Raw genomic sequence first — 21,775 nt, forward strand, 5'->3', positions numbered from 1 at the left:
ACCATGCATGCTCCATTGCTTTTCCCAAGCATTAACGTTAAGAAATACATGACAAAATTCTATTCTTTTTGGAAATAATACATAGCTATTCTCTACTTTACATATTTTTTTTTAATATGGTTGAAAATCTCTTCAGTTTTGAGATTCTACCTCATTGCTTTCCATGCAGAAATTATAAATGTATTCTCCAACCATAAAACAAAAAAGAAAATCCAAATTATCAATTTTTTGCCAATCCACAGGATTTAATTGATTAATAGTGGTCAAATGGTTAATGCTCATCCTGTAACTAAGCTTTCATACGTTGAATGATTTATCTATATTTAAAATGTATAAATTCACTCTTAGCATAATTCACCACAAATAACCTGTTTAGACATACATTTATGCACGGTCTGCAAACATTTTCTTTCATTTGTTTCTAGAATGTCACATACTGCTAACATTTGCATTTTATTATTCATTAACCCAGATAAACTCTATGGGCACATCTTTCATTCTTTCTTGGAAAATTCTGTCAAACATTTCAGATTGCGCCACGGTGAAGTGGTTTTTCCAGTCTCCAATTGTACCTGAAACCAAAAGTGAAAATACATGAAAATGATCGTTCCAATAAGCAAATGAAAAGAGGAAGGGCAGGGGAGACGGGTGTCTTTGGATGTGGAGTTGGGACAGCATCTTATCCCTCCTGGATTTACAGGTGGCATTTCTGAATTTTTAAAAGAAAACTTGCTTTTCATGGTCACTGAAGAAGCCTAAGGAGAGCAGCCCTATTTCCTGTTCTACATATCGTATTTCAATTATGATAAGGTGGTCATAGATGGCCTTTCATTTACTTATAATGTTTGTTTTAGATGTTTGGCAAGGACACTTGAAAAAATGGCCCAACCCAACAATAAATTAGCCTTTCAAGAATCCTTTGGTCCTTTGCCCATTTTATGCCAATAAGACAGGTACAATGATGTCCATAGAACCATAGAAAAATTATGACATAGATATAGGCCCATTCAGCCCATTGCATCTGCGCAGCCAAAAAAAGAGAAAAAAGAAACTAGCTGCTCATTTTTAATCCCACTTTCCAGCACCTGGTTCGTAGTCTTACAGGTTACAGCACTTCAGGTGCAGGTCCAGGTACCTTTTAAATCTGTTCAGCTTTTTAGCTTCAACCACCAAATTAGGCAGTGAATTCCAGACGCCCACCACCCTCTGGGTGAAAAAGGTTTTTCTCACGCTTGATCTAATCCTTCTACCAATCACCTTAAATCTATGGCCCCTGGTAGTTGACCCCTCAGCTAGGGGAAACAGGACTTTCCTGTCTACTCATAGAACCATAGAAACTAGGAGCAGGAGTAGGCCATTCAGCCCTTCGAGCCTGCTCCGCTATTCATTATGATCATGGCTGACCATCCAACTCAATAGCCTGCTCTCGCTTTCTCCCCATATCCTTTGATCCCTTTCGCCCCAAGAGCTATTTCTAACTCCTTCTTGATGTTTTGGCCTCAACTACTTTCTGTGGTAGCGAATTACACAGGTTCACCACTCACTGGTTGAAGACATTTCTCCTCATCTCAGTCCTAAATGGTCTACCCCATATCCTCAGACTGTGAACCCTGGTTCTGGACTCCCCCACCATCGGGAACATCCTTCCTGCATCTACCCTGTCTAGTCCTGTTAGAATTTTATAGGTTTCTGTGAGATCCCCCCTCATTCTTCTGAACTCCAGTGAATATAATCTTAACCGACTCAATCTCTCCTCAGATGTCAATCCCGCCGTCCCAAGAATCCGTCTGGTAAACCTCCATAGCAAGAACATCCTTCCTCAGATAAGGAGACCAAAACTGCACACAATATTCCAGGTGTGGCCTCACCAAAGCCCTGTATAATTGCAGCAAGACATCCCTGCTCCTGTACTCGAATCCTCTGGCTATGAAGGCCAACATACCATTTGCCTTCTTTACCACCTGCTACACCTGCATGCTTACCTTCAGTGTCTGGTGTACGAGGGCACCCAGGTCTCGTTGCACATTCCCCTCTCTCAATTTATAGCCATTCAGATAATAATCTGCTTCCTGGTTTTGCTACCAAAGTGGATAACGTCACATTTATCCACATTTTACTGCATCTGCCATGCATTTGCTCACTCACTCAGCTTGTCCAAACCACACTGAAGTATCTCTGCATCCTCCTCACAGCTCACCCTCCCACCCAGCTTTGTGTCATCTGCAAATTTGGAGATATTACATTTAGTTCCCTCATCTAAATCATTAATATATATTGTGAATAGCTGGGGTCCTAACTATATATATTATTAATAGGTTTCAATGAGATCCCCCCTCATTCTTCTGAACTCCAGCGAATATAATCTTAACCGACTCAATCTCTCCTCAGATGTCAATCCTGACGTCCCAGGAATCCGCCTGGTAAACCTCTATAGCGGTACCCCACTAGTCATTGCCTGCCGTTCAGAAAAAGACCTGTTTATTCCTACTCTTTGTTTCCTGTCTGCCAACCAGTTTTCTATCCATCTCAATACACTACCCCCAATCCCATGTGCTTTAATTTTACATGCTAATCTCTTATGTGGGAATTTGTCGAAAGTCCTTCTGAAAGTCATAACTGTAGCCTCTCATAATTTTGTCACCCCTCAGCCTCCTCTTTTCTAAGGAAAACAACCTTAGCCTATCCAATCTTTCCTCATAGCTGCAATTTTCCAGCCCTAGCAACATTCTTGTAAATCTCCTCTGTACTCTTTCCAGAGCAAATATATCCTTCTGTAATGTGGTGACCAGAACTGTACACAGAATTGCAGCTGAGGCCTAACCATAGTTTTATACAGATCCAGCATTATATCCCTGCTTTTGTATTCAATAACTTGTCCAATAAAGGAAAGCATTCTATATGCTTTCTTTACCACCTTAAAAACCTGACTTACCACCCTCAGGAACCTATGGACGTGGTCTCCACTTCAAGAGACTCCAAGGTCTCCCACTTCCTCAACCCCTCTTAATAGCCTCCCCATTTATTGAGTATCCCCTTGCTTTGTTTGCCTTCCTCAAATGCATTACCTCGCACTTTTCTGGACTGAATTCCATTAGCCACTTGTCCACCCACTCAACCAAGCCATTGATAGCTTTCTGGGGACAACAACTATCAACTGCACAGCCAATTTTTGTGTCATCTGCAAATTTCCCAAAGATGCCTTCTATATTTAAGCCCAATTCATTAATATATACAACAAACAGCAAAGGCCCCAACACTGAGCCCTGTGGAATGCTACTGGAAACCGCTTTCCATTCACAAAAACACCCATTGACCATTATCCTTTGTTTCCTGTCACTGAACCAATTTTGGATCTGACCTGTCACCTTCCCTTGTATCCCATGGGATCTCACTTTTCTGACCAGTTTGCCATTTGGGGCCTTGTCAAATGCCTTACTAAAACCCACGTAGACAACATCCACTGCACTACCTTCATCAATCCTCCTTGTTACTTCCTCAAAAAATTCTAATAAGTTAGTAAGACATGATCTCCCCCTAACAAAACCATGCTGACTATCCCTGATCAATCTGTGCCTTTCTAAGTGATAGTTTATCCTGTCTCTCCGAATTGATTCAAGTAATTTGCCCACCACCAAAGTCAAACTGACTGGCTATAATTTTCTGGCCTATCCCTCGCACCCTTTTTAAAGTCCAATTTCTGCCTCTTGATTTACTTGAGGCAGTTGTAACCCGAATGGACTATGATATGCCTTATGACATGGTCGTATCTAGGCTTTCAGAGGGTATTTGATAATGGTTCTCTATAAAAGGCTATTAAGCTTAAAGCTGTGGTGATTCTGGGCTTCCACTTCAAAGAGCTGCCGATGACTAAATGTTGCAGAATGGCACATTCTAAGGGCCAGCACTACATGCTGAGGGATGTACTAAAACTGGAGTCAGCCTGTGCAAAGGCTCAACGGGGAAAGGCCATCCCTCCATAGTATTACATTCCTTTAAGGTACAAAAAGCCAGCAGGAAAAGTGATCCAACCATGGCTAACAAGAGAAGTTAAGGGTCCTATCAGACCAAAGGAAGAGGCTTATAAATTTGCTGAAAAAAAGTAATAAGCTTGAGGATTGGGAGCATTTTAAAATTCAGAGGAGAACCAAGAAATTGATAAAGAAAGAGAAAATAGAATATGAAATTTAACTAGCATGGAGCATAAAAACAGACTGCAAAAGTTTATATAGGTATGTAAAAAGGAAAAGGTTAGTAAAGACAAATGTGAGCCCATTACAGGCAGAGAATGGAAAATTAATAATGGGTAATATGGAAATAGTAGAGAAACTAAAGAAATACTCTGTGTCTCTCTTCATGGAGGAAGATACAAAAAACTTCCCTGAAATAATAGGGAGCCAATGGTCTAGTGAGATTGAGGATCTGAAGGAAATTGGTATTAGTAAGAAAGTAGTACAGGAGAAATTAATGAGACTGAAAGTTAATAAATCTCCTGAACCTGATGATCTACATCCTGGAGTGTTGAAAGAGGTGGCTGTAGAGATAATGGATGCACTGGTGACCATCTTTCAAAATTCTATAGATCCTGGGATGTTTCCTGAAGATTGGAAGGTTGCTAATGTAACCCCACAATTTAAGAAAGGAGGGAGAGAGAAAACAGGGAACTACAGACCTGTTAGCCTGACAATCAGTAGTTGGGAAAATGCTAGAATCTAATCCAAAGGATGTGATAACTGGGCAGTTAGCAAATAATGGTGCGATTGGGCAGAGTCAACACGGATTTATGAAAGGGAAATCATGTTTGACAAATATGTTGGAGTTTTTTGAGGATGTTACTAGCTGAATAGAACAGGGAGAGCCAGTGGATGTGGGGTATTTGGATTTTCAAAAGACTTTCCAAAAGGTCCCACACAGGAAATTAGTAAACAATATTAGAGCTCATGGGATCGGAAGAAATATACTGGCATGGATTAAGGATTGGTTAATGAACAGAAAACAGAGAGTAGGGATAAAAGGATCATTCTCAGGTTGGCAGGCTGTGACTAGTGGGGTATCACAAGGATCAGTGCTATTCTTCTTCTTATCGTGTCCACGGACAGTCTATACATGGCTCAGCCAGAACTGGACACATTTTTGCGCCTTGTTGTTGAATTCGGCAAGATCTGCAACAGTGCAGGGTTCCTCTAGCGATAGGCATTGCAGGAGATGTTGCATAGTCTGTGGCTCAGTTCCACATTCACAAGTTGTCAGGCTAGCTGTATATCCCCATTTGCTTAGTGCTATTCACAATCTATATCAATGATTTGGATGTGGGGACCAAATGTAATATTTCCAAGTTTGCTGATGACACAAAACTTGGTGGGAATATGAATTGTGAGGAGGATGCAAAGAGGCTTCAAGGAGATTTAGACAGACTAAATGAGTGTGCAAGAATATGGCAGAGGGATATAATGTGGAAAAATGTGAAGTTATCCACTTTGGCAGGAAAAACAGAAATGCAGAATATTTCTTGATTGGGAAGTGTTGATGTTCAAAGAGACCTGGGTGTTCTTGTTCATAAGTCACTGAAAGCTAACATGCAGGTATAACAAGCAATAGGAAAGCAAGTGGTAGCCTTTATTGCAAGGGGATTTGAGTACAGGAGTAAGGAAGTCTTGCTGCAATCGTATAGAGCCTTCGTGAGAACACATCTGGAGTACTGTGTGCAGTTTTTGTTTCCTTACCTAAGGAAAGATATACTGGCCATAGAGGGAGTGCAACAAAGGTTCACTAGACTTATGCCTGGGATGGCAGGATTGTCTTATGAGAAGAGATTGAGGAAACGACCTGAATGAGAGGTGATCTTATTGAAGTGTACAGAATTCTTAAAGGGCTCGACAGGGTAGATACAGGAAGGATGTTTCCCCTGGTTGGGTTAATCTTAAAATAAGTGGTAGGCCATTTAGGACTGCGATGAGGAGGAATTTCTTCAGTCAGAGGGTAGTGAATCTTTGCAATTCTCCCCCAGAGGGCTTTGGAGGCTCAGTCACTGAATATGTTCAAAGCAGAGGTTAGATTTCTAGATACCAATGACATCAAGGGATACGGGGAGAGTATGGGAAGGTGGAGTAGAGGTAGAAGATCAGCCATGATCCAGTTAAATGGCAGAGCAGCCTCGAGGGGCTGAATGGCCTATTCCTGTTCCTAGGTACTCCGACAGATTTTACAGTTTCCAGTCAGTCGGGCTGTATGTTCGACATGAAATGAGGACTGTAAATATAATTTGTAATTATGGGTAGAACTTTTAGCCTACCGGGCAGGCGGGCCCAACCCAATCTCCGGAGGGCGGGGAGCTGATCCCCGCTGGAGAAGTGGGCCCCGCTGCCATTTTAAGCGGGCGGGCCAATTAAGACCCGCCCGGCGGGAAGCGCGATGCGCTTCCTGTGCGGGGGGGGGGGAGGATTCCCCAAATGCGAGATTGCGCTCTTTCGCGCATGCGCACGAAAGAGCACACATCTCTCTGAGGCTAAGTGCTGCCTCAGGGAGATCGCTGTCAGCTGTACAAACGTTAAAAATAGAGAAAAAAAAAATCCTTAACATGTCCCCCTCATGTGAAAATGTCACATGAGATGGGACACGTTATAAATTTCATTAAAACTTTATTCAACTTTTTAAATCCCGACATGAAACCTTATCCCGTCGATGGATGAGGTTTCATGTTTTCTCTATTTGCCGTCGGGGCTCCTGGCCTGCCCACCAATCTTAAGGTTGGATGGGCAGGTCCTTTAATTGTTTTAATGATCCTGTCAATGGCCTCAATTGGCCATTGACAGGTCGGTGGGCCCGCAGCTGATTTTGCTGCGCCCCTGCCTTCCTGAAGATTTAAATGGGGCGGGATGACATCAGGGTTTCCGCCCAACGTCATTCCATGTCATTTTGCGCGTCAGCGAGTGGGCCCCTCCCCCTGCTCGCCGATGGCAAAATTTAGCCCTATAAGTGTGATGAGGCACCTCAAAGTACCACGTACTATATTGAAAGAAACTGATCTGTTTTGCACATTTTGTAATGTCAACTTTGAACTGTTACTTGATGTACTTTTATAAATTTTGTGAATAAAGTATATTTTGGGAAAATGTGGGGGTTCAGGTAAATCTTGGGTATAGATAAGCAATTAGGTGAAGGTAAGAAAACAGTTGGTACTTATAAGGGGAGTTACCTTTGGATGGAAGTGCTAAATAAGATCCTCCAGGGCCTGAATCTTCTGGTCGGCATGCGGGGGCAGGCCCTGCTTGCCAACGCATAAAATGACGCGCAGTGACATCAGGCATGCGTCCCGACATCACCGCGCGTCATTCCGATCTACAGTTCGGCGGTGCGTGCCCGCTGAACTGCCAAAGACCTATTAAGACTGGGATGAGGTTTCATGAAGACTTAATAATGGAATAAAAATTTTCATTAAAATTCATTGACATGTCCCAGCTCATGTGACACTGTCACATGAGGGGGCATGTCTGAATATTTTTTTTTCTTTATTTCAATTCATAATAATCAAGCTAATCCTTCTGAGGCAGCTCTGTGCCTCCGGGAGATTTCTGCGCTCTTTTGCCTGCATGCGAGAAAGAGCACAGGCCCCAACTCTCTCTCCTCCTCCCGCCCACACAGGGAACGCTCAGCTCCCTCTTCCTCTTCATAAACTTAGTTTCAGCTTCTATTGGAGGAAGAAATACCTTGAGACACAATCCTGTTGTAACTATTGTAATAGTGCCTGCTGATGCTCTCCAGCGCTGGCCCCACCAGAGTTTGCAGCATCAATGAGAGGGAACTAATTAACTCATGAAGGCATCACGCTGGGCGAGCCTTAATTGGCCCACCCACATAAAATGGCTGCACGCGCGCCCGCACTCGCTGCCACTCAGCACCCCCGACAGGGAGAAAATTCTCCCCTAGGTCTCAATGTTGGAACTATGAATGTTATTAATTTGCATCAATGACCTGGATTTATTAACTCGTATTGAGTAAACAGCAAGAAAATCAAAGGAGGCTGCTTATAAATGACGATGAGTTGGAAAAATATGTAATTTTGCAGATTTAAATTGACAGATTTAATGAGGTCAAGTGCAAAGTACTGCAGGTACTCCATGAATGATGTTGAAATGATAAGGATGACATAGGAGTTTTAACAACCTCAATGATTCATATCTCAAATGCAAAACAGAAATTAACAAAACCAATAGTACCTTGAACTACCTAGACAAGATGGTGGACTACACATCAGAGAAGGTCATGGTCAAACAATGCAGTGCCCTGATCACACCGCATTGAGGACTGTTTCCTGATACACAGGAGAAATATTCGAGCATTGAAAGCAATGCAAAGCTATGAGGATCATTTTTACTGTTAGCAATATGAGTTATATTGGGGAGATTAGAATAATTTTCAGCCCTGAAAAGAGACATCCGAGAGTTCAGGCCAATTTAAGCTGTTCTCACCAGGTAGGCCAGTCACCCCTTTTAAATGCTGCCAATTTTCCATTAACTGTAATGGAAAAGAAAAATTGGGCAGAATGGTAGGTCCACTGCTTCTTACTTCCCACCTAGCATGCACAATTTAAATAGGCCGCTAACCTCATGGAGGTATGCAACTTAAAAGTGATAAGGAAAAAATATTTCTGGAAAATTATTTGATAATGTGTGAATAGTGCAAGGAAGCACTGGTTCAAACTAGCAAAATATAAATTTTGGTCCAATATCATGATGTTTCCTTCACACAAAAAAACCGATCATCACACTGCATGAAGTTCAAGATAGTGTAGTGAAGGCAAAACCCATGGAATCATTTAATAAGTAATTAGATGTTGCAATGGGGGGACTTTAGGGACATTCTGGATAAATAAATTAAGAATAGCTGAATGGCCTCCTTCTTCCATAATTTCCTTTCATTCTTTTTCCTCTTCATAAACTTAGTTTCAGCTTCTATTGGAAAAAGAAATGCCTTGAGTCACAATCCTGGTGTAACTATTGTAGTAGTGCCTGCTGATGCTCTCCAGTGCTGACCCCACCAGAGTTTGCAGCATCAATGAGAGGGAACTAATTAACTCGGCAAGGCACCACTATAGGCAGATTATTGGTGCCTGCCAGAACCATGCAGCCAGAATGCCAGAGAGGGGTAGAGAGGGGTCACCCAGATTCCACAATCCCTGACTCCAGCTCTACTTCTCAACCCCTAAGAATGGAGCCGAATGTCAAAAAATAAAAAAATAACACATATTTCTTCATGGGTTCAGGCCACTTCCATGACTAGAAGCCCCACATTGGGATCAATATTTGCATATGTGAGACTAGAAAGCCTCACTTCACTGCATAAGCAGCTTTCCACCATATTCCAGGTTGCAATAGAGCCAGAGAATAGGATTTCTACGTGTAGGGAGTACCCACCCTGGTTCCAACCCTTTTGCATGGCCCCATTGGTATTGTTTACCTTGTATGAGGCGGAAAGATCTTCCACCTGTGGCTAACTCTACAGTTTGCAAAAAGCTTGCATTTTTAAGACCATCCAAAGCCAAAAGTGAAACCAAGCTAAGCTTCTGTGAAGAGGGTCGAATTGGAATTCCTGGCTGTGAGGTCATTTCTGAGAAATTAGAAATTAGAGTACTGGGTTTCAGCCTATTGTACTGTAAAAAAAACTAAGGTGTTCAGGAGAAGCAAGCAGATCTCTCTTTAAAAAAAAAGGTCAGTTTTATGTTTGGTAGAAAAGAGGACAGAGAGGAGCTCTTGGTGAAGCAATGTAGAAGCTAGCTAAAAGGGACTAAAACCTAAAAACTGTGCGAACAGCTAAAACACACTAAAGGGCTGAGTGTTTTTACCAGCGGTGACCAGACTACAAATCAGGGTGTTAGTGGTTGGTTGGTTGAAAAGGCACTCTGGAAAGCTATGCCATCAGGACTGTCATGACCCATGGGAGAGAGGATTCATGGAAGTGTGCCTTGTTGGTGTTAATCGTATCCAGGAAACTAGTGAAAGCAACTCGAGGGCCAAATACAGTGAATGGGAAATGTGAGAGACCTTGGACTGAACAAAACCTGGGGGGGGGTGCAGATGGCACTTCCTGCACCCCTCACCCCCACCACCGGAAACAAAATTGGCATAGAGCCGACCCTTTCCATGCCAGCCCGCCCCACAGCCAATAACCTGCTGTGGGCAACCTTAACAAGGGCTGAGTGGGACTTCCGTCCCTCTCTGGGGAGGAGGTCCCACCATCTGGACCTGCCCGCCAGACTGATCAGCCGGGAGCTCCATTAGTTCTGGCAGTGCCAAGAGCACATAAGTGGCCACTGCCGGGACTGCAAGAAGGGGAGGATGAAGGCCCATGAATCCCTGAAGCTGGTAAGTCCGGAGTTTTGGGCAGGGAGAGTTTTGGCAAGTCAGGGAGGGAGGGCATGGGGGAGGGTTGGATTTAAGGCTGTGGAGGTTAGGAAGAAAGGGGGCTTTCCATCTTAGGTGGGCCACACCCGATCTGTAAAGGGCAGCCCCCAAAGATCGAAACCAAGCCACTTCCTTCCTGCACTTTGATGAATGTAGTTTAAAAAAAAGATCGGGCTGCCCACTCCCACTAAACTGCACGTGACATTTTATGGCATGGGCAGCATATTATCAGGGTCAATTGGTTTGGTAACAAACATAATTGACCCTTGATTATCTATTTCAATACAGGGGGTAGGCTGTCGGTTTTGGTGCCCGTGCACCTCATGTATTATGGGGGTGAGCTCAGGAGTGGGTAGGAAGGTGGTGTGGCGGGAATCCACCCTATTATACGTGCTTCCCCCGATAACATGCTGGGCGGTGGCACGTAAAATGAATCCCCTTATGTACAGGAGGCAGAGTTTACAGGACTTTGAGACTGCGATTTGGATTGTTTGGGCATTCATTTCTTTTAAGATTATTGGTCTCTATGGGGATTGTAACACACTCCATACAAGGTAAATTGCAAACTTCCAAGAACAACAGGGGCCCTTTTTCAGAAGATTCTACTGTAACTCCAGCAGTGAGCTAATGCAACTCTTGTAGAATTTTGGCATGGCATCAAAGAAATTTACAGCATAGAAAAAGGCCATTTATTCATTCCAGCCTAATCCCGCTTCCCAACTCTTGGCCTGCAGACTTGCATTACAAGTGCATGCCCAAGTACATTTTAAATGTTATGTGGGTTTCTGCCTCCACCACCCATTCAGGCAGTGAGTTCCAGATCCACACCACCCTTTGGTTGAAAAGAAACTCCCATCAAATACTCCTAAACCTCCCAACACTTACCCTAAATCTATATCTCTTGGTTATGGACCCCTCAACAATGGGAGATAGTCCCATTGTTTTTCCAGTCCACTTTATCTAGACCCCTAACAATTTATACATTTCATTTAGGCCATCCCTCAGCCTCCTCTGTTCCAAAGAACCTTATCTACCTGTCCAGCCACCTTTACCAAAGAGGTAGATGCTACCCAGGCCATGGTGACAGACAAGGAAACCCTGTCACTAGAAGGGTTCAAAATTGATAACGAGGAACTGTTGAATAGACTATCAGTACTTAAAGTTGACAAGGCACCAGGACCGGATGAGATGCATCCAAGAATATTGAAGGAAGTGAGAGTGCAAATTGGAGAGGCACTGGCCATAATCTTTGTCTTCCCTAGACTCGGGAGTGGTGCCAGAGGACTGAAGAATTGCAAACATTACGTCCTTGTTCCAAAAAGGTTGTAAGGATAAGCCCAGCAATTACAGACCAGTCAGTTTAACTCCAGAAACAACTATTCGGAATAGCATTAGTAGTTACATGGAAAAATATGGGTTGATAAGGAAGAGCCAGCAAGGATTTCTAAAGGGGAAATTGTGTTTAACTAACTTGCTGGGGTTTTTTGAAGAGGTAACAGAAAAGGTCGATGAGGGTAATTCTGTTGATGTGGTGTACATGGACTTTGAAAAGGCATTTGACAGTGCCACACAACCAACTTGCGAGAAAAGTTATTGCTCATGGAATAAAAGGGACAGTAGCAACGTGGATACAAAATTGGCTGAAAAATAGGAAGCATAGAGTAATGGTCAGTGGATATTTTTCAGGCTGGAGGAAGTTTGTAGTGGAGTCCCCCAAGGGTTGGTATTGGGACCTTTGCTTTTCCTGATATATATTAATGATCTAGATCTTGGTGTGCAGGGGACAATTTCAAAATTTGCGGATGATTCGAAGCTTGGGAGTGTTGTGAACTCCGAGGAGGATGGTGTGGAAGTTCAAAAGGGCATAGACAAGTTGGGGGAGTGGACAGATAGGTGGCAGATGAAGTTCAATGTAGAGAAGTGCGAGTTGATGCATTTTGGTAGGAAGAATATGGACAGACAATATAAAATAAGGGGTGGAATTTTGAAGGGGGTGCACGAGCAGAAAGACTTGGGTGTATATGTGCATAGATCATTGAAGGTGGCAGGACAGGTGGAGAGAACAGTTAATAAAATATATAGTATCCTGGGCTTTATTAATAGGGGCATAGAGTATAAGAGCAGGGAGGTTATGCTGAATATACATAAGACACTCGTTAGAGCTCAGCTGGAATATTGTGTACAGTTCTGGGCACCATATTATAGGAAGGATGTGAACACATTGAAGAGGATTTAAGAGGTTTACAAGAATGTTTCCAGGGATGAGAAACTTCAGCTATGAGGATAGATTGGAGAAGTTGGGACGCTTTCCCCTGGAGAGGAGAAGACTGAAAGGAGACTTGATAAAGTTTTCAAAATCATGAGGGGGCTGGACAGAGTAGATAGAGAGAAGCTGTTCCCACTTGTAAAAGGATCAAGAACCAGAGGGCACAGGTTTAAAGTGATTTGTAAAATAAGCAAATGTGACGTGAGGAAAAACTTTTTTACACAATGAGTGCTTTGGGTCTGGAATGCACTGCCTGGAAGTGTGGTGGAGGCAGGTTCAATCGAAGCATTCAAGAGGGCATTAGATGATTATTTGAATAGAAACAATGTGAAGGGGTACAGGGAAAAGGCAGGGCAATGGCACTAGGTCATAATGCTTATTTGGAGAGCTGCTGCAGACACGATGGGCCAAATGGCCTCCTTCTGTGCCATTAAGATTCTGTGATTCTGTGATATTCAGTGATCTGTGAACATGTCATGTATCCAAGGTTCTTCGGTCCCTTTACATATCTCAGTATCGTACCATTTATTATGTATTCCCATGATTTGTTAGCATCTTTGTCTTTATGTTGCTCAAAATTTTAATACCAAGTAAAATGAGGAGTTTTTAGTCACATGATATTTAGGGTTTATAAAAAACTTAAAAGCAGGAAATGAGCAGAAGTAATTTTATTCTTCTGCAAAGACTCCTAAAGCTAAATTAAGTAAACCTCCAGCATTACTGTCTTAGCGTTTTATCCTACATGATTCATCATTGTTCAACTGCATTCCTAGTCAAGAATATTCCACACAGTATTTAATCTTTTCCATCTATGTTCATCCTTATACACACAGCAACTATTCTATCCAGATACTCATGCAGTTCAATTTAATGTCATCTGATATGTCACTCAGGAGGTCTTGTGGCTCAGTGATTAGTGCTCGTGCCTCTGAGCCAGAAGCTCTGGGGTCAATTCCTTTCCTAGGAGTTGTTAGCCATGGAAAGTGTGTTCAGGATGTGGCCAAACAAGTTGATAATCAGCCTGCTAATCCTTCCACTCATGGCAGGTGGTACGAGTGGGAGAGTTTCCTGGTCGGCCAAGTTTGATGCATAGTGGTGCCCCTCAAGCTATAACCACTTAGAGTCATAGAGGTCTACAGCACAGAAAAAGCCCCTTCGGCCCATCCAGTCTGCATCGGTCAAACAAGTACCTAACTATTCTAATCCCATTTTCCAGCACTAGGCCCATAGCCTTGTATGCCATGGCATCGCAAGTGCACATCCAAATACTTCTTCAATGTTATGAGGGTTTCTGCCTCTACCACCCTTTCAGGCAGTGAGTTCCAGATTCCCACCACCTTCTGGGTGAAAAAATTCTTCCTCACATCCCCGCTAAACCTCCTGCCCCTTACCTTAAATCTATGCCCCCTGGTTATTGATCCTTCCACTAAGGGGAATAGTTCCTTCCTGTCTACCCTATCTATGCCCCTCATAATTTTATACACCTCAATCATGTACCCCCTCAATCTCCTCTGCTCCAGGGAAAATAACCCCAGTCTATCCAACCTCTCCTCATAATTAAAACTCTCCAGCCCAGGCAACATCCTGGTAAATCTCTGCACTCTCTCTAGTGCAATCACATCCTTCCTATAATGCAGATTCCAGAACTGCATGCATTACTCTAGCTGTAGCCTAACCAGAGTTTTATACAGTTCCAGCATAACCTATGCCTCAGCTAATAAAGGCACGTATCCCATAAGCCTTCTTAACCACCTCATCTACCTATCCCGTTACCTTAAGGGACCGGTGGACATGCACACCATGGTCCCTCTGATCCTCAGTACTTCCCAGGGTCCTACCATTCATCATATATTACCGTGCCTTGTTTGTCTTGCCCAAGTGCATCACCTCACACTTGTCTAGATTAAATTCCATTTGCCACTGATCAGCCCATCTGAACAGCCTGTCTATATCCTCGTGTAATCTAAGGCTATTCTCCTCATTATTTACCACCCCACCAATTTTCGTGTCATCCGCGAACTTACTGATCAACCCTCCTACATTCAAGTCTAAATTGTTTATATATATCACAAACAGCAAGGGACCCAACACTGATCCCTGTGGAACCCCACTGGACACAGGCATCCAGTCACAAAAACACCCCTTGACCATCACCCTCTGTTTCCTGCCACTCAGCCAATTCTGGATTCAATTTGCCAAATTGCCTTGGGCTCTTACCGTGGGCTCTTACCTTCACTATCAGTCTCCTATGCGGGACTTTATCAAAACCCTTGCTGAAGTCCAAGTAGACTACATCAAATGCATTACCCTCATCTACACACCTGGTCACCTCTTCGAAAAATTCAATCAAATTGGTCAGACATGACCTCTCCTTAACAAAACCATGCTGACTGTCCTTGATTAATTCCTGCCTCTCCAAGTGTAGATTAATTCTGTCCCTCAGAATTGCTTCCAATAGTTTCCCCACCACTGAGGTTAGACTGACTGGCCTGTAGTTCGCTGGTTATATCTTCCTCTCTTCTGGAATAATGGTACCACATTGGCGGTCCTCCAGCACTCTGGCACTTCTCCTGTGGCCAGAGAGGTATTGAAAATTATTGCCAGAGCCCCTGCTATCTCCTCCCTTGCCTCACTCAACAGCCTGGGATACATTTCATCTGGGCCTGGAGATTTATCTGCTTTTAAGCGGCCAGACCACTTAGAACCTCCTCCCTTTCTATGCTAATTTCTTTAATTATATCACAGTCCTTCTGCCTGATTTCCATACCCACATCATCCCTCTCACTTGTGAACACCGACACAAAGTATTCATTTAGAACCCTGCCTACGTCTTCCGGCTCCACACACAAATCACCACTATGGTCCTTAATGGGCCCTACTCTTTCCCTAGTTACCCTCTTACTCTTAATGTACTTGTAAAATAACTTTGGATTTTCCTTTTATTTTACCTGCCAATGTTTTTTCATGTCCACTTTTTGCTCTCCTAATTTCCTTTTTAAGATCCCCCCCTACACATTCTATACTCCTCTAGGGCTTCCGCTGTTTTGAGCCCTCGGTATCTGCCATAAGCCTCCCTTTTTCTCTTTATCCAATCCTGTATATCCTTCGACATCCAGGCTTCCCTAGATTTGTTGGTCCCACCCTCTGTCTTTGCTGGAATATGTTGGCCTTGTACTGTCCCTATTTCCTTCTTAAATGAGTCCCACTGCTCTAACACAGATTTATCTAAAAGTAGCTGCTCCCAGTCCACTCTGGCCAAATCATATCTGACCTTATTAAAATCGGCCTTCCCCCAATTTAGAACTCTGATTTCTGGCCCATCCTTGCCCTTTTCCATAACAACCTTGAATCTAACGGAGTTATGATCATTATCTGCAAAATGCTCCACCATTGATACCTCTACCGCTTGCCCGGCTTCATTCTCTAAAATTAAGTCCAGGACCACTCCTTCTCTTGCAGGACCTTCTACGTACTGACTTAAAAACTCTCCTTGATGCATTTTAAGAATTCCGCTCCCTCTAAACCTATCACACTATGACTAACCCAGTTAATGTTGGGGAAGTTGAAATCCCCCACTAAATCCCCTAGTATTTTTACACCTTCCGAAATTTGCCTACATATTTGCTCTTCTATTTCTCTCTGACTGTTTGGGGGCCTATAGTACACTCTCAGCAATGTGATTGCTCCTTTTTTGTTTTTCAGTTCTACCCATGGCTTCATTTGAGGAGCCTTCTAAGATGTCATCCCTCCTTACTGCTGCAATTGATTCCTTGATCAATATTGCGATACCCCCTCCTCTTTTACCTTCTTCCCTGTCTCGCCTGAAGACCCTATATCCTGGAATATTGAGCTGCCAATCCTGCCCTTTTCTCAACCATGTCTCAGTGACAGCAATGAAATCATACTTCCATGTGTTAATTTGTGCCCTCAACACATCTGCCTTATTTGTCTAACAAATAAATTAAAATAAATACTATCTAACCTTGCCAAACTCTCTTTTGCCTTGACTGGCCTATCATTTTTATGTCTTCCAGACTCACTTCCTCTCTCTCCTAATTTTGGCTGTGCATCTCCCCCTGTTGAATCTCCTCTCAGGATCCCATCCCCCTGTCAAGTTAGTTTAAACCCTCCCCAACAGCACTAGCAAACCTCCCCGCAAGGATGTTGGTCCCATCCCGGTTCAGGTGCAACCCGTCCGCCTTGTACAGGTCCCACCACCCCCAGAAATGGTCCCAATGTCCCAGAAATCTAAAGACCTCCCTCCTGCACCATCTCTCCAGCCACGCATTCGTCTGGACTAACCTCCTATTTCTATACTCACTAGCAGGTGGCACCGGAAGTAATCCAGAGATTACTACCTTTGAGGTCCTGTTTTTTAATCTGTTTCCTAGCTCCCTAAATTCTGCTTGCAGGACCTCATCCCTCTTTCTACCTATGTTGTTGGTACCAATATGTACCACGGTCTCTGTCTGTTTGTCCTCTCCCTTTAGAATGCCCTGCAGCCGTTCAGTGACATCCATGACCCTGGTATCAGGGAAGAAACACACCATCCTGGAGTCATGTCTACAGCCACAGAAACACCTGTCTGTTCCCCTTACTATTGAGTCTCCTACCTCTATTGCTCTTCCCCTCTTTTTCCTCCCCCCTCCGTGCAGCTGAGCCACTCACAGTGCCATGAGCGTGGCTACACTCCCCAGAGGAACAGTCACTCTCACCGTTTTCCAACACAGAAAAATGGTTCTCGAGTGAGATGCACCCTGGGGATTTCCTGACTATCTCCCTGACCCCTTTCCTCTGACTGATGGTCACACATTCCCTCTCTGTCTGCACTTCCCTAAGCTGTGGGGTGACCATGTTTAAAAACGTGCTATTCACGAAACTCTCAGCCTCGTGGATGCTCTTCAGTGCCTCCAGCTACCGCTCAAGCTCCGAAACTTGGAGTTCAAGTTGCTGCAGCTGATCGCACTTCCTACTCACTTGGTCGGTCAGAGTGCTAGGAGCATATAGGACTTCCCACATGTTGCAGGTGGTACATAACATGGGACTGAGCTGCCCTGCCATGCTTCTAGTTGAAAAAAAAACCCATACTTTAAGTTAAATACAGTAAAAAAAAACATTAAATTATTTACATACTCTAAATAAAAACTAGAACCCTTACCTTTCCTTAGCTTAATCTATTTTAAACCGGAGAAAAACACTTACCCACTACTCACCAATCAGCTCTCACCTTTGTGCTGACGTCACTTTTTGAAGCGACTGTTTCATCACGATACTGACTGCAGGACACTCTACCCAGACTGCTTCATTACAACTCTGACTGCAGATCACTCTTTCCAGTCTGCTTCACCGCGATGCTGACTGCAGGATTACTGCTTCATCGTGATGCAGGACACTCTTCCCAGACTCACTTATCTCCCTCAAAACTAGAGAGAGATGCCTATGGTCCCTTGTGGACTATGGATACTTACAGACAGACAGATGCAATATTAACTGCTCTACCAGAAACTCTGCTTCACGAGGTGGGTATTACAAATTCATATTCCAATTACAAAACTTTGCGCAACAGGAATGCTCATCAGGGACTTAGCTCCTGAGGTCAGCATATTCACATGATTTTCGTTCTAACACACTGACCTCTCAGCCCAAATTCCTGAAAAGTGTTCCCAAAATGAGCAACACCAGGAGCACAACTTCATAATACAAGATCAAGGATGTTTTGTGAACCTCCATAAAGCACTGGTCTAGCCTCAACTACCAATTCTCGGCACAACACATTAGAAAGGATGTGAAGGCGGTTGAAACAGTGCAGAAAAGAATTCTGAGAATGATTCCAGGGATGAGAGATTTCAGACACATGGATAGATTATCACAGCTGTGGCTATTCTCCTTAGAATAGGTTGGGAGGAGATTTGATAAAGGTATTGAGGTTCACGAGGAGTCCAGGCAGAAGAGACAGGGAGAAACTTCCCATTGGTGGAATGGTTGAGAAGCAGATGAGACAGATTTAAGCTGTTTAGCAAAAGAACTGGAGACGACATGAGGAAAATGTTTTTTTTTATGTAGCAAGTGGTTAGGATCTTAAATGCACAGCCTAACAGTGTGGTGGGGGCAAATTCAATCATGGATTTCAAACAGGAATTAGATAATTATCTGAAGAAAAAATATTAACAGGGCTATGGGGAAAAGGGCAGGAAGTAGGACTAGCTGAGTAGCTCACACAGAGCCGACATGGACACGGCAGGTCAAATGCTCTCCTTCTGTGCTGTAACTATTCTATAATTCTACCAGTATTCAAAAAAATTCATATTACGCACCTTTCCGTAGAAATGTTCCTTCTTCAGATTTTTTGGGAATTCCTTCATAGTTGGCCATTGGATTCTTTTTCATAATATCGAACCTGCAGTGTTCCATCACGCTGTCCAGTTTTTCATCACCCAATTGTCTCCCAACAAAGTTGCAAATCGTTTGTATTGATGCTCTAAGATCCTGCCGAGCATCGATACAGTAAACAATTACTTATCCTTAAGAATGGCAACAGCTTCTTTGACACTTTAAAATGAAATATCTCCCATATTATTCACTGGTTATCCTGTGCTGAATCATTCCATAACTAATATTGCTAATAATTGGGTAGATAATGAAACTATTGATATATGCTCTAATTTCTAGAAGTTTAACTGCAGGTTTTTAAGTTAAGCCTGCCAAAATTCATTGGAAAGTAATTGATTTATCTCAGGTCCAATGCTCTGAATGACAAGAACAGGTAACATTGTGGGGAAAATTGCTTTGGTTGCTATGTGAAACAACATTATAAAAGCATTGCAATTTTTTTTTAATTGTTCAATGGACATGGGATAGTGACTGGCAAGGCCAGCATTTGTTTCCCATCCCTAATTGCCCTTGGGATAATGGTAAACAAAGTATTTATGATTTTACTTCACAATGGAATGATCTTTTCTTTAGGAGTCTGTACTCCTGGCATGGAGCAACAGCTGGCAGAATCACATATCTGATGTCTTTCAATCTTGCATTAGTTCATTAATTCCCAATAGCTGCTTGCAGCCAGCTACTCTTTGTGCTGGAGGCATGAACTCATGAAACTACCAGAGCAATTCTTCTCCAATCTTGCTCTTAAATAACAAGTGACTAAAATTCAAAAGTTACTTAAATGGCTGTAAAGCACTTTGGGACATCTTGAGGACATGAAAGGTGCTGTATAAATGCAAGTATTTTCTTTAGGAACAAAACTGTAATAAAACCATTTGTTCATTCCCCTTTTTCAAGATTTTATCCTTAGTTTTGAAAACATAACTAGAGCAACTCAAATTATTATGTTAATACACTGAGGCCAACACTTGGCAAAATGTCCAATTACAGAAAGTGCCAGGCTGTTCCACACAGTTCAGATACTACAAACGGGCAAAATAATAATATAAAAGCTGGAAACCTGGAACAAAAACAGAAATTGCAATTCAACTCTGAAGAAGAGTCATACGGACATGAGACATTGGGCAGGATTTTGCCCTTGGCGGGGGTGCTCGGCAGGGGGCAGGCTGGAACGGTCGGGAAGCTGCCCGCCGCCCACAATTGCATGCAGGTGGGACAATTAAAGCCCGCCCTGCGTGGATTGTGAGCGGCAGCGCTCAGCGCTACCTGTGCAGGCGGGGGGAGGAGGGAGAGCGGGCCTGGCATGCAGTTCGCGCATGCGCAAGAAAGAGCGCTTCAATCTCCCCGAGGCACAGAGCTGTCTCAGGGAGATTGAAGTGCTGTGTAGAAAAAAATAATGAAGAGAATAAAAATTTATTAAAACGTGTCCCCTCATGTGATTCTGTCACAGGATCTGGGACATGTTTTTAATTCAAAAATAAAGTTTTATTTAATGTTTATTTGCTTTAGAAAACCTCATCCTGCTCATGGATGAGGTTTCCTAAAAAGATGTAAAGGTCGTTTGACCTTTTCACCTGCCCGCCAACCGTTAGGTTGGATGGGCAGTGTAAATTTGAAATTGAAATTAATTAGATTGTAAATGGCCTTAATAGGCATTTTAATTATCGGCGGGTGTGCTGCCGGCTCTGGCGTGCGTCCGCTGAACAAAATATCGCGAGACTGTGCGATGACATCGGGATGCACGCCCGACATCATCGCACGTCATTTTACGCTCGGGCGCATGGGGGTTGTATATAGACCCCAAACTGTAGTGGTGATGTTGGGAATGGCATTAAACAGGAAATTAGAGATGCATCTAATAAAGGAACATCTGTTACTATCGTTGACTTTAATGTGCATATAGATTGGGCAAATCAAATTAGTAACAACACCGTAGAGGAGGAATTCCTGGAGTGTATACGGGATATTTTTCTGGACCAATACATTGAGGAACCAACGAGAGAACAGGCCATCCTTGACTGGGTATTGTGTAATGAGAAAGGAATAATTGGCAATCTAGTCGTGCGAGGCCCCTTGGGGATGAGCAACGATAATATGATAGAATTCTTCATCAAGATGGAGAGTGGCGTAGTTGATTCTGAGACTTGGGTCCTGAATTTTAATAAAGGAAACTACAATGGTATGAGGCCCGTGTTGGCTATGATGGATTGGGAAATGTTACTTAAAGGGATGACGGCGGATAGGCAATGGCAAACATTCAAAGAGCGCATGAGTGAACTGCAACAATTGTCTATTCCTGTCTGGCGCAAAAATAAAACAGGAAAGGTGGCCAAACCATGACTTACAAGGGAAATTAGAGATAGTATTAGATCCAAGGAAGAGGCATTCAAATTGGCCAGAAAAAACAACAGACCTGAGGATTGGGAGCAGTTTAGAATTCAGCAAAGGAGGACAAAGGGATTGATTAAGAAGGGGAAAATAGAGTACGAGAGTAAGTTTGCAGGGAACATAAAAACTGACTGTAAAAGTTTCGATAGGTATATGAAGAGAAAAAGATTGGTGAAGACAAATGTAGGTCCCTTACAGTCAGAAAGAGGGGAATTTATAATGGGGAACAAAGAAATGGCTGACCAACTAAATACATATTTTGGTTCTGTCTTCACAAAGGAGGACACTAATAACATACCAGAAATGTTGGGGAACACAGGGTTTAGTGAGAGGGAAG

The 21,775-nt window shown here is 43.1% G+C and overlaps 1 protein-coding gene across 1 annotated transcript in view; it reads right to left on the minus strand.

Moving 5' to 3' along the window:
- Nucleotides 1-224: 224 nt before the first annotated feature.
- Nucleotides 225-21,775, minus strand: part of LOC144680326 (amine sulfotransferase-like) — a 102,918-nt gene continuing 81,367 nt past the window's right edge. The window contains exons 7-8 of the mRNA XM_078541308.1: nucleotides 18,978-19,149; nucleotides 225-572 (exon numbers count right to left, since the gene is read on the minus strand). Of these exons, the coding sequence (XP_078397434.1) occupies nucleotides 457-572; nucleotides 18,978-19,149 (288 nt within the window). The 3' untranslated portion in view covers nucleotides 225-456. The remainder of the gene's footprint in view (nucleotides 573-18,977; nucleotides 19,150-21,775) is intronic.

Source organism: Cetorhinus maximus, chromosome 5 (assembly GCF_964194155.1).
Source record: "Cetorhinus maximus chromosome 5, sCetMax3.hap1.1, whole genome shotgun sequence".
NCBI classification, from domain to species: Eukaryota; Metazoa; Chordata; class Chondrichthyes; order Lamniformes; family Cetorhinidae; genus Cetorhinus; species Cetorhinus maximus.